This window comes from Clupea harengus, chromosome 13 (assembly GCF_900700415.2).
Source record: "Clupea harengus chromosome 13, Ch_v2.0.2, whole genome shotgun sequence".
Taxonomy (NCBI): domain Eukaryota; kingdom Metazoa; phylum Chordata; class Actinopteri; order Clupeiformes; family Clupeidae; genus Clupea; species Clupea harengus.
Window position 1 is genome coordinate 1972170 of NC_045164.1, and position 12831 is coordinate 1985000.

General features: G+C 46.6%; 1 protein-coding gene across 4 annotated transcripts in view; it reads left to right on the forward strand.

Moving 5' to 3' along the window:
• Window positions 1-429: 429 nt before the first annotated feature.
• The window catches only part of LOC105902250 (SLX4 interacting protein), a 38863-nt gene continuing 26461 nt past the window's right edge, over window positions 430-12831 (forward strand). For 3 of the 4 annotated variants that reach the window (XM_012829799.2, XM_031578606.1, XM_031578607.1), the window contains exons 1-4: window positions 430-502; window positions 1089-1144; window positions 8580-8669; window positions 9848-9983. In XM_012829799.2, coding sequence (XP_012685253.2) covers window positions 1121-1144; window positions 8580-8669; window positions 9848-9983 — 250 coding nt within the window. In that variant the 5' untranslated portion in view covers window positions 430-502; window positions 1089-1120. Of the gene's footprint in view, window positions 503-1088; window positions 1145-7144; window positions 8325-8579; window positions 8670-9847; window positions 9984-12831 lie in introns of those variants that run through there. The other variant, XM_042709657.1, reaches the window with a different exon arrangement.

Consider the following 12831-nt stretch of genomic DNA (forward strand, 5'->3'; position numbering starts at 1 on the left):
TGCCACACTCTCCTTGGATTATTATTAGTGAGATGGTCTTCGATTTTTTCCTTATAAGCCTTTTTGGCATCTTTGATGCCTCTCTTCAGGTTGGCTCTAGCAGTACTGTAAAGGTTCTTGTCACCTGACCTGAAGGCGGAGTTCCGCTCCTGGAGTAGGGTCTTGACCTTGCTTGTCATCCAGGGTTTCTGGTTAGGATACACCCGAATCCTTTTGGCTGCAGTCACAGTGTCTGTACAATGAAAGGTATTCAATGAAGCTTGATGCAAACAAACTCATGTTTACCTTTGTATATCAATACCACCACATAACATATAGTTTGTCTTGGTAGCTTACTGAACATAAAGAAGTGAGGTTTAGTCAGAAACATAAGGATTGGTATAGTTCTGAATTCACATCTATTTGTGCACTTAAAAAAAACGTATTCACCCGGACATGACGTAATCGCATTGCTCCACCTTCTCAGAAATCAAACCTTCAAGAGGCGGGTAATGTCTCAGTGGTATGTCGTTCTTGCACTTACTGCTTAGCCGTCTTTTACAGTGTTATATGATTAACTTAAAGACAACTAGTCATGTTAGAAACCTTTTGACAATAAATAGTTAATGTTATCAGTTAATGTGCCATTGTTCAGGGTTGTGTCAATTAGCCATTTGAGCTAATGTTAGCATGTTAATCAGCAGTCGCAGTCTTGTGTGTTTTGAGGCTTGAGTTGCTATCTTTGTGGCAGATATCAACTAGTTTAAATAGTTTCCCCCAGACGTTATTTGTTATAGCCTCGTGATCTTTAATACAACAGTCATATATAATATGTGATAGTAAATAACAGACATAAAGCTACTCGCAACGCTGCAAATCCTAGCTGGAGTGTCTTTGGCAACAGTATCGATAACGTGGGGGTTTGTTTGTGGTATAATCGGCTACATTTTGTTGGTTCTTTGTATGGTCAACATATGCCCCAATTAAGAGAAATGTAACCTCAGCTAAAATTATCCGGAACTTTTTAACTGCCGAAAGGGATGTCACTGCAATCGCCAAATGTCGTGTAACTTTTCGTTGACTCCAGGTTTCTGTTTAATATCCCACAGGTACCTTGCACAAGACACGCCATCTCCTCAGAATGTCTAACAAGTTTGTCATAAAGGTATGGGAAAGACGTTATGATAATAGCATAAGAGGAAATTCATTTTAAAAGCCTATAGATATTTTTGGCCTCAAGGGGGAGGTGTCTACTCATCTCAGTATTGCAGGTCACTCATAGGCTTGAGTTGCAGGCTACAGTCGACCGTAAAGAGTTTCACTTTCCCACGTAACAGATTGGCTCGTTGTGTCTTTGACATAATTGAAAGACAAGTTATTTGAAAGAAAACTCCCTCGCTTCCGTAGCTTGAAGCATACTTGTTAAAATAGGTACTCAGCGGTATAATGTTTTCAGAACCAAATCAAACTGCCTCCTCCCTCCCTCCCTCCTTACTTACTGTCTTTGGGACTGGAACTGGCTTTAACTCTTCACCCGAAGTCCAGTGAAATGAATGTCAGGCATAATGTGCATCAGATGTTTGCATTAAGTTTTGGGAAAGCCCCAGGTCTCCCTCTCTGTTGATGTTTCATCTATTGAAGGCTTTGACCCAGGATTCTAGACATCCATGCTAATGCCAAGGGTGTCCCAGAGGCTAGAGGCCAGACTTTGACTTGTGGGACTTTCTCATTGAAGCTCCCTTCCCAAGTTTGTGGAGAAAAATCCAAACTAACACATCAGAAAGCAAAGCTCACTCCTTACTGTTCCTCTACAAATTACCATATATAAATACATAAATATATAAAAAAATACGATATAACTTATTTTCCCCCTCCTCAGACCAGTCCAACCCAGTGAGGGTATGAACTTTGTTGGAACAAGCTTTCTTTCTGTATTCCCAATGAAGCACTCTCACTCAAGGTGCATTACTCTAATTAAAGGGAGGAGATTTAGACATAGCGTAATCCCCCTTTGGTCATTTAGCGAGCATGGTGGGCCTGACAGCAGAAGAGTATCTCAGAACAGATTTTCTTTCCTCAAACTTTTGTTTTTTAATGAGACAAAAACATTGTGCTTGATTGTCTTTGTGTGTCTGCGTTCCATAGAGTTGTCTCATTTTGGTGAAAGCAGTGGTGGGCTGGGTTCTGTATGTCATTTGTCAGTGCCCTCTTGTACACACACACACACACACACGCATATGCATACACTGATCACCCCACCCTCGTCCCTGTTCCATCGGCTCCAGTCATGTGTGTCGTCTCTGAAGACATTGCGTAGCTGACATGAGTGGAGCAGCAATCTGCTTCATATTAAACACTATCCAACCTTTCTCTGTCTCTCTCTCTGTCTCTCCTTCTCTCTCTTTCTCTCTCTTTTTCTCTCTCCTTTCTATCCATCTGGCATAGGAGCTGATAGGAGTCTGGAGCTCCTTGTTTTTATGTAAGAATTTTAAGTGCACGGCTCCGTGACAGATGTTTTTGCTCTGTTCTCTTGCCTAGGTTATTCTCACTCAAGAATCAATCAGCCCCCTCCACACTCTCTCTCTCTCTCTCACACACACACACATACATACACACACACACACACACACATATCCACACCCCACACCCCCACCACAAAATACCATTTCTACCCCCTTTCTCCACATCTCAGACCACACACTGCGGTGGTCTTCCACGTATCCTCTTATGACCAAAGTGAGGAAATGTTTTGTCATTTTTGGAAACTCGTACAGAGTCATGCTTATGACTTTAATGTGCATATGTCGTAAGGAAATGACATGAACCACGCTGGGTGGCGAAGGCGATCAGATGCCTCTGTGAAGAAGGCCAGCAGATATGATGAGAGGCTGCGTCGGAAACCTCGGCTCTCCGGGGACCCGCGCTGCTGACCTGCGGCATTAGCACCTCCTAATGAGGCAGAGTTCAAGTATGCTGTCCGCCTCTTCCCCGGCGCTCGCTCTCTCTCACGGTCACCATTTGCCCGCATGACGCCCATGGCTCAGTACGGTTTGCCAAGAGTTGGCGAGCAGGATTCCTGGCTGTTCTGCTCATCCAGCTGTTCTGTGAATGCCACTTGTGGGTTGAGTCCTCTGGCTTTTGAGGATTAAAACAATAATTGGCAGGAGCGATGGTCAGGTGATTCACCCCATTCAAAGACCCCAACCTACAACCTGTCTGCACGTGGCATAGAGTGATGAAAGTAATGAAAGTCTCACCCCTATTTACCCTCCACCATCAGTTATGGAGCTTCAGAGAAGTGCAGAGAGAGGCCATGAAGGTGTTGCTATGGTGTGATGTGGTGGTGCTTGGAGTGGGCGTTTGGTGTAGCTTTATTGAGAGAGAAACTTCATCTACTGGCCCTCCACCTCACCCACGCCTGCCTGTGTAAACATCTGTGGCTGGTTAGTGTTAGCCCCCGTGGCTGAGTGCGAGAGGGGAGGAGACGGACGTCTGGTTCTCAGAGGGGAGTGATTGAGATGGCAAAGGGGGCAGCAAGGGTGCCGGAGGACCGCACTTTAACCTACCCCCTCAAAAAAACGAACACAGACATTGGTAGGAAGGATGGGGGAAGGAGGTGTTGGGGTTGAGTTTTTTTTGGGGGGGGGGGGGGGGGGTAGGAGAAGGGAGTGGGGCTTATTGAACAGTTTTGGAAGGAAAGAAAGAAAGAGAGAGAGTATTTGAATATTTGAGTCTGGTGTGGGAGACAGAGTTAGACAAACAGACTCAAGAGGAGGGGCTGGACAGCGAAGGAGAGAAGGAGCGAGATTCAGGCTGAGAGAGAGCGAGGGAGAGAGATAAGAGAAGGTAATGAGTGTCTTGGGAACTGCGGGTGATGCAGAGCAGAGCTGCTGTCTGCGCGGCCAAGAAGAGAAAGGAGTCAAGCCTATTCCAAGCCCACCGCCGTGCTGTTTATTTGCTTAATTACAAATACAGGCAGAAAAATAGAGTGAGTTGCAGAGGTGGTTGTCATTTAGTTACCTGGTATTGTTGCTGCGGATGTGCGTTGTGTAGGGTATTTTTCTTGATTTTTTTTTTTTTTTTTGGCAGGTCATGTGGATAAGATGTAAGTGTTTGGTGTGATACTGAAGAATGAGGGTTGAATCACTTTGTGTACTTGGAGAATCACCCAATTCATGCAGTAACAACACACAAAGCACAGTTGGATAACGGGATCGGTGTTGAATGGCTGTGCTTTCTAGCTGTTCTTTTTGGCTTGCACTAGCACACTCCACATAACCCCAAAAGCCAATCTCTAGAGTAGGACCACATACAAGAATAGGAGAGAACATGGTTGGTGAAAGGCTTGCTCCAGGAACATGGGCCTTGAGACTCAACGTTGTTAATGCACGGTCATTATGACTTACATACAGCTTGCCATTAGGGGAGGATGTGTCAAATCTTATGCCGTTCTTTACTCCAGGAAAGCAGGAGAGGTCATTACGCCGGTCATGAGGCATTCACCTCCCAGTGTGACTTCCTTTTTCTATGTAGTTTTCTAGTCACTCAGATTGAGTCAGATTGAGTCATTAGCTCATGACATATGACATCAACTCTCCCAGTTCTTCCACGCTGCCAGGAAGCTTTACAAACTGTAGCACATTGGTCATTTGCAGTCACTGGACTGACCGTTGCGCAACGCTTTGCAATACTTCCTTATAAGAGAATACTCCATTATCGTGTACATGTTTTGCCAGATGTCTAAAGGGCCGTATGTGTGTACTGTGAGTTACTAGCCAGACGTCTGAAGCGGTGTAGAAGCATCTCAAGGGGCAGACTGCATGGTTTTCCTTCTTGACCTGACATCAGCCCTCTCTTCTCTCCAACAGCCTCTTGCCTGCTACAACATGTGAGACCACTTGAAGCTCAACTTATATGTATAAACAGACCTTTTGAGTGGGACTTCTGCTCTTCTTTAGCAAGCAGGGGACATATATCGGTTTGCATTTTATGCTACATGTCTGTCAGTGTTATCATGAAACCAGGGGGGGGGGGGGCTATACAGTTCCTTGTGGTGTGGCACTGTGCCAAACACAAATTGAAGGGAATAAAACAATCATGCTCTGCGTGTGAGTGCCAAGAGATTTGTAAATACCAAAACCAAGACACGAACATGTTCATCTTCTCTTTGTGTGTGTGTGTGTGTGTGTGCTGTGTGCACATTCCTCTCCTCTTAACCTTTTAGTTGGCAGTACCCCTGGCTTCCCTGTAGTTGAGTGGACAGGGCTTTGGAGCTGTTGTCCCTGTAGTTGAGTGGACAGGGCTTTGGAGCTGTTGTCCCTGTAGTTGAGTGGACAGGGCTTTGGAGCTCAATTTCACTGACCTTCACTGGAGAGCAAGGGAGAGTGGAAGAAAAAAATGTATTGAGCGAACACACTTAGTTCAGCGCTGGGAACATTCTTCCCCTCAGCTGTAATGGCATATTTCAGATTTCAAACAGGAGACGCAGAGAGAGAGAGAGCTAGAGAGAGAGAGCTAGAAAGAGAAAGAGAAGAACTTGATAGTAAGGAAACTCTAGCCAGTCAACCAGCCAGTCAGCTGGCCCCCCATCCAAGCGGGCGGGCGGGAGGGCAGGCAGCGTGGGGCTTCTGCAGCCGCTAAGGTCCTTTTAGACAAGTGATTGACAGAGCCCATCCAGGCCATGCACCGCTTTCCCACGACACGGTAATTGTCAGAAGCAGTCAGCCGAAACCAGTGGTCAGTTGTTGATTGCCACCGCACAAAGAGCAAAGCGGGGAATGCAATGCAAAGATGTGTGTCTGTAGGATGGGATGTCCTCTTATAAGCACACACACACACACACACACACACACACACACACACACCTACACATGTGTGTGTTCATACATAAGAGAGTCTCTGTTCTTGGCTTTTTGTCATAGTCACCAAAATATTAACTATTTCAGTGCTGCTGTGCTCAACATTGACCATTTGTAATATTGTTAGTCAGAAATGGCTGAGCTGTTCATCAGATTTTCACCATTCCTCTGTGTTTTGATTGTTGTTATGCAGAAACAGAAATTCTAGCGCCGTCTAACATCAAACAAATGAACAGGGAACCTATTTTTGTAGGAGGAACCTGGAGACAGGAAGCCAACACTCCTGATATGTATGATGATTGTATGACTTTACATGCATGAGTCACAAGGGGGCGCCCTCCACTTTTCTTCCTCTTTTCTCCTGTTCCCGTCACGACTCACATTCTTGTTCACAAAGAAGCAATTAGAGAGGAAAAAAAATGCTTTCAACAAAAAAAATAAAAGAAGAGGAGGGACGGAGGGGAAAAAAGAAAAACAAGAAAGGAGAAAACAAAGCCATTTGGTGGTGTCATTCGGCCGTGGCCGTCTGTCTCTGTACTCACAGCGCGGCGTAATCCTGTTTGACTGAAGATGATTTCAGAGGTTTGGGAGCCAAATGAGCAAAGTATTCCCCCCCGCCCCGCCCCCCTTTTAGTTTTATTTACCCACTTACTCTAGACATCTCAGAGTGCAGAGAGCCCTAAATCACAGCTTATGAGAGACATGAGTGAGTGAGAGAGAGAGGGAGGGAGGGAGGGAAGGAGACAGAGTGGCTGACTAGAGGAGAAAGAGGGAGAGAGAGAGAGCGAGCGGGGCGTTGGAGGAGGAGGAGGAAGAGAAAGAGAAGAAGAGGAGCGCAGCGCTGCCAGAGAGTGAGAGACAGAACAATGGGCCTTTCCCTACACACCCTTCTAATTCACTTTCTCACGTCATCCCCACAGCTGGCCTTCTCCATTCTGAGCATTACTCACACACCGAGCCGACCCGGGGCGCCTCAGCCTGTTTCAAGGGTACACTCACTCACTCACTCACTCACTTACTCAGTCAATCACACACACACACACTGTCTCAGATGAGATTCTGCAGGGATAGTACTGTGTGTGACTTCTCATACCGAGATATTAGCCTGTGTATGTGTGTGTGTTTCTAAGTGTGTCACACTGGGATATTTGTGAGTCTGTGTCACACTGGGATACTAGTGTGTGTGTGTGTGTGTGTGTGTGTGTGTGTCACACCGGGATATTAGTGTGTGTGTGTGTGTGTGTGTGTGTGTGTTTTGTAAGCCTTATCTCCGCCACCTCTGTTTATCACACTTTGTGCTATTCTTTCCCCCTTGCACCTTATCTCGCTCATCACTTGTTCCATCTCCACGTGTCTCCTGCTGGAGTTGAGGGTGGCCACTTATCAGTGCTATCTCAGTCCCCTCTCTTCCTGGCCACTCTCTCTTCCAGTACCTTCTGCAGACTCGCTCTCTCATCGCCCATCATCTCTCTCTCTGTTAGGGCTTCCGATAGAGCTGCTCTCTGCCTCGGCCACTAGCCCCTGCTGCTGTTGCTCAGCTGTCGTGGCGTTGGAGTTGGTGTTGTTTTCTGGGGAGGGCCGGAAGGGATGGAGGCAGTGGGTTTATGTCCTGATGATGTCAACTGTTAATTTGTAGGCTGAAATATGCAGTTGTCTGTGTCTGTGCCTCATGTCTTTCTCACCTGTGGAATTTCTGTGCATCTTTATCTGTGGCCTGAATATAGTAAGAACGATGACTAAGTAAGACACATTGTTGAGGGGGAGGGGGGTGTTCAGGGCAAGCTGTAGGTGAGCAGAGAGAGGGGGGGATGGAGGGAGGCAGTGGGTTTCGTTGTTGCCTTTGGTTGTGTCACGTTGCGGGTGGTCTACGGGTAGAGACAGAAATGGATTGCTTCTCTGTGACAGGCTACTCTTTTGCGCTCAAGTGTAAAACATAATCAAGCTTGGGAGGGGCGGGGGAATGAGTGACGAGGAACGAACAAGCGAGCGAGAGAAAGAGAGCGGGAGGGATGGAGGTGGGGGTAGAGATGTAACAGACTCTTAAACAGCCGCGACGACTCTAGCCTTGGCACTCCAATGTGACTTATTGTCATTGACGTGGTGACGCATGACTTAGGAATCCTGGCAGAGAGAGAGAGAAAGCTCGGCTCCATCAGTATGTAGTTGGCTGCCTGCAGAATAGGAGGCACCATCACTAAATGCATAGTCTGGGGAGACAGACTGTCATGACCCTGACCCATGTGATCGAACATGTCTCACTGGCCCACTGTTGTGCTAATTAGAACTGAATTATAGCAGCCGTTTAGGCCACTAGCATCACTGAGCACATTGTTCATGGGGTCGGTTCAAACCATCATCAGTTGAATCTCCCTGGATATCGAAACGAAACGACTCCAGATTTCACTGTGTATGTGAGCAAGGTGAAGGAGGAGTGAGACCGCTGAGGATGCGGGTGTGTTAGACGCAGGCGGTCTAGAGGCCTTGAGGGTGAGTATGGGTGTGAGTAAGATGAGGTGAAGGGGAGGACAAAGGGTGTGTGTGTGTGTGTGTGTGTGTGAGTCAGTGAATGAGTGAGTGGGATGAGGTGAGGGAGGTGGACAGTGTGTGTGTGTGTGTGTGTGTGTGTGTGGCAGGGGGTTGGGGTAGTCTGTCTGGCTGTCAGTCATTCCCGGTCAGCGGTTGTCTTTGCTGTGTGAATGAGCCATGCTCCACTCTGACAGGCCCTCGATCTTTGTGTGGCAGTGTGGGAACTTTGCTGTGCTGGTGGATCTCCATGCCCTGCCTCTGGGCGTCCAAGAAGACACCAGCTGGTCCTCCCAGGAACTCAAGGAGGTATGGGAATGGGTGTGTGTTTGCTTAGTGTGTGTGTGTGTGTGTGTGTGTGTGTGTGTGTGTGTGTGTGTGTGTGTGTGTTTGTATGTCTAAGCCTGTGTGATCTGACACATCAAAAGGCTGGAGCTGGAGGCTGCAAAGGAGACAGAAAAAGAAGAGATCCATTTTCATTGTTCCCAGGAGACAGGCTTTCACTCCCAAATCACCCCAACACACACACACACACACACACACACACACAGACACACTGATACTCTCGCACACACACCCTATCCCATCCCAACCTAACATTAGGTCTTGAGGGTGCAACTTTTTTAAATGCCAGACAACCCTTGGTGCACACACACACACACACACACTCAGACACCACCTTAGCTTCCTTTTGTCATCTCCTGTGTGTGTTTGCCTGAATATGTGTGTGTGTGCGTGCATTTTTGCAAGTGTATGCCTATATGTCAATGCAAGTGTGTGCTCGTATGGTATGTGTATGTGTGTGCATGTTTGCAAGTGTGTGCCTTAATGTCTATGCGTGTGTGTGCTGGTATGTCGCGTAGGTGTGTGCGCGTGTATGTGCGTGTATGTTTGCAAGTGTGCGCTGGTATGGTGTGTGTGCGCTGGTATGGTGTGTGTGTGCTGGTATGGTGTGTGTGTGTGTGTACATGTGTGTGTGAGTGTGTGTGTGTGTGTGTCCATGTCTGCAGCACAGCATACATCTGTGCCCATTCACCCCCAGTGTACCTCCCTCACCATGTCACTCTGTTCCCAAGTTCAACGACTTGCATGACTATAGTCAGGTTGCATGTCACACATCCCCCCTCTTAAGAATATATATACCAATCCTTGCTAGATCACACACAGTCCCTTCTGCCCAGTCACTGTGAGCTCTCAACACCTGCGCTAGGCGATGGGATGCTGCCTGTGGGTTATCAGGGGCCAGCCAGTGAAGTGGAGTGGAGTGTTTGCTCTGAGTGTTGGCTGCTTGTGTTGTGCTGGGCTGGTCCCTGTGTGTGTGTGTGTGTCTGTGTCTGTGTCTGAGTGTGTGTCTGTGTCTGTGTCTGTGTCTGTGTCTGTGTCTGTGTCTGTGTCTGTGAGTGTGAGTGTGTGTGTGTGTGTGTGTGAGTGTGAGTGTGTGTGACTAAGCAGCGGTTTCTTTGGTGTTGCTGTTGTTGGCTCTGCAGGAGGTGAGCGCTCTGATAAGAGAAGCGGTGGACCAGCGGGTCAAGCAGTTCCTGGAGTCACGGTGGCAGCAGCAGAAGGGCCCGCAGGCCAAGTACATGAAGGAGATGACTCCCGCCAACCCCCTCTGTATTAAAGGTACAGTCCCCCATCCCACACCCCATGCCATCAGCTCTTAAGGATACTGTTAATGCAGAACTGCTATCTTCATGTGAGTAGTATTTGTGTGTAAAAAAAGTGATATATATTGTAAATATAAATGATCATTTCCGGGCCACCCCCCATACCATGAGTACATTTCCTTTCTGCAAACCATGGCATGTATACCCACCCAACTATGGGTCTGATATGGGTGCTTAAACTAGATGTTTGGGTTTATAAATTAAATATGCTGTTAATGTTTTAAGTAGTCTCTTTAGTTAGTCATGGGTCTGGTTGATAATATTTGTGTGTATACAAGAAATAATTTACAGTTACAGAGGTCTCTAATTGTACACTCTGGGCTGCATGTCTAAGTAATGCTAAATAAACACTATAGAAAATACAAATAGACATTTGATTTGAAAGATATCGGCATCTAAGATCAGGGGAGAAAAAGGGGTACGTTTATTATTGCCGCCAGGAAGTAAAGATGCTAATCATTGAAGCCTTTTTTTTACGAGCGACACAACTCGCATGAAATTATGCTTTAATGGGGAGTGCTTGAGGTATGAATACATTTTAGACATTCCAATAAATATCCAAAGGCTATGTTTGTGTTTGTGTGTGTGTGTGTGTGCGCCACTTTTGGTAGGGAGACGGTTGCGCAGAAATGACACGGATCCGACTGCAGCGCTCTGATTCACACAAACAATCCAGGGAATGTGTGTGAAGCTTTTACCGAGGGGGCGAGAGCAATACAAGAGGAAAACAGGACTAGTTCAGACTAGGTAGCTTTCCACACCCATAGGCCGAGTCCAAACAGAAAGATTCTGACTATGGCCTAGATATACCAAATAATAGTCAGTGTTAAAGGTCGGGATAGCTTTGCGTCTTGAGCAAGATGTAAAACTCGAAGAAGGACTCAGGAGGTTATAGATGGTTAAGATGAGGTTTTTATTTCCTCAAATAAGGCCCATAAGGCAAATAAAATCAATGACAATAATAAATAAATATAAATGAAACTTTTCAAAAAGACAAATAACTAGGCATCATAGCCACAATCAAATGAGCAATAATTAGTCGACTAAATAAGTAAAAAGGACCATATTAGCTAGTCCATGTGAGAGCTCCAAGACTTACGTCTTATTAAACAGTGGCTCTCCTGAACAAAAGAAAAAGGCAGGTTTAAGTAGCCTTGACACTTACCTGCAATTGGCTCATTCCAATTATTGATTGCAGGTGTGTCAGGCAGGCACCCACACCTGTGGCTCACAGCAGCCATACTTAAACATTTAAAACACTTAAACACTTAAACAAACAGTCCCATACAGCTGGGAAAAACGTACACAAAGTACTAGGGCTTGGTGACGGCATAGCCGACACATAATAAAGCAGCCATAATATATAAACACAAGCGACACATATAAACTGCACATGGATACAAACATTGAACATCCAACACACACATAAAAGAAACACTAGCACCCTGCTCCTTAATGAAGGCAGCTCAATGCTGCCGTGGCGGTCACGTATGTGCACCGTCACAGTCAAGCTATTTTTGGCTGTTTTGAAGTCATATTTGGAATATCAGAGTCTGTTGACAGCAGAGAAATCAAATGTTCTCCAGGGATTGTTTACTTCAAGGTGCACTCCTTGAAATACCTCTGGACACACACACACACACACACACACACACACACACACACACACACTGTGGTGCCCCACCCTTCCCTGCACAGACAGACAGACGCAGGGCAGGTTCAGAGAGGAGAGGAACGGTGGGAATTGAGTGGAGCGGAGTGGAGGGTAAGGGAGGCTCACCCACTCCCAGGTAGTGGTAAGCGGGGTGACGGGCTGTCGAGGCTGCCGCTGACTCAGAACTCTCGGTGGGAGAGAGAGGGAGATTATTACAGACCTGCCTCAGGCTCGTAAAGCTTCACTCCTCCCCCGCAGCTCGGAGCCGCTGAAGCTTTCACACACATACACAGACACGCCCCCGACACTCCCACACTCATCAAAACATAAATTCACACAACCACACACAAATACACATACAATACAAAACTGTGATAATAGGCACAGACACTTTGACATTAACAACCAGCAGAATACTATAACATGGATAAAACACATCTTCAGGTGCTTTGTCAATATCCACCATTTGTTAAAATACTTACAGAGGCATTTATGGACACAGTACAATACTGTCTGCCACAGTTGAGACGGTTGAATGGTTATGACTCCCTGCTGTAGAAACCCAAAATCTGTCTGTTTGTTAACATGCCTTCCAACTATCAGTAGAAGGAACATGTATACATTTTTAAATGCATTGCCAACAGGACAGGGTTGAGCAGATCTGCAGAAATGAGAGGTAGTGGAGGACTATGGTTGTGAAAAGGAACGTGTGGCAGCAGGGTAATATCTGGCACTCTCTTGCCCCCTGTGTGCACTTGAGTAAGTTTGTTAGGGTACACATTCATGCACATGCCTCTGTCTTAGGGGAGCTGGAGTCCCTGGACTGCATTTAAAGACTCCGGGCAGGCACTCACTAAAGCTCTTGTTCCCACAAGTTGCTGTTTGTGCGTGCACGTGTGTGTGTGTGTGTGTGTGTGTGTGTGTGTCTGTGCACATGTGTCTGTGTGTGAGGGAGAGAGGCAGGCTCCTTTCTTCATAGAGATGGCCTGAGGGATAGTGTTAAGGCTGTCACTGTCATACTCATGTCCTCATGAAGTATGAAGTCTCTCAGTGCCTTTGCTCTGTGTCTTTCAGCACACCAAAGTCATGTCAGTGGCACGCACACCGTTTCACCTGAGGGTGGTGCATGTTTGTGTGTGTGTGTGTGTGT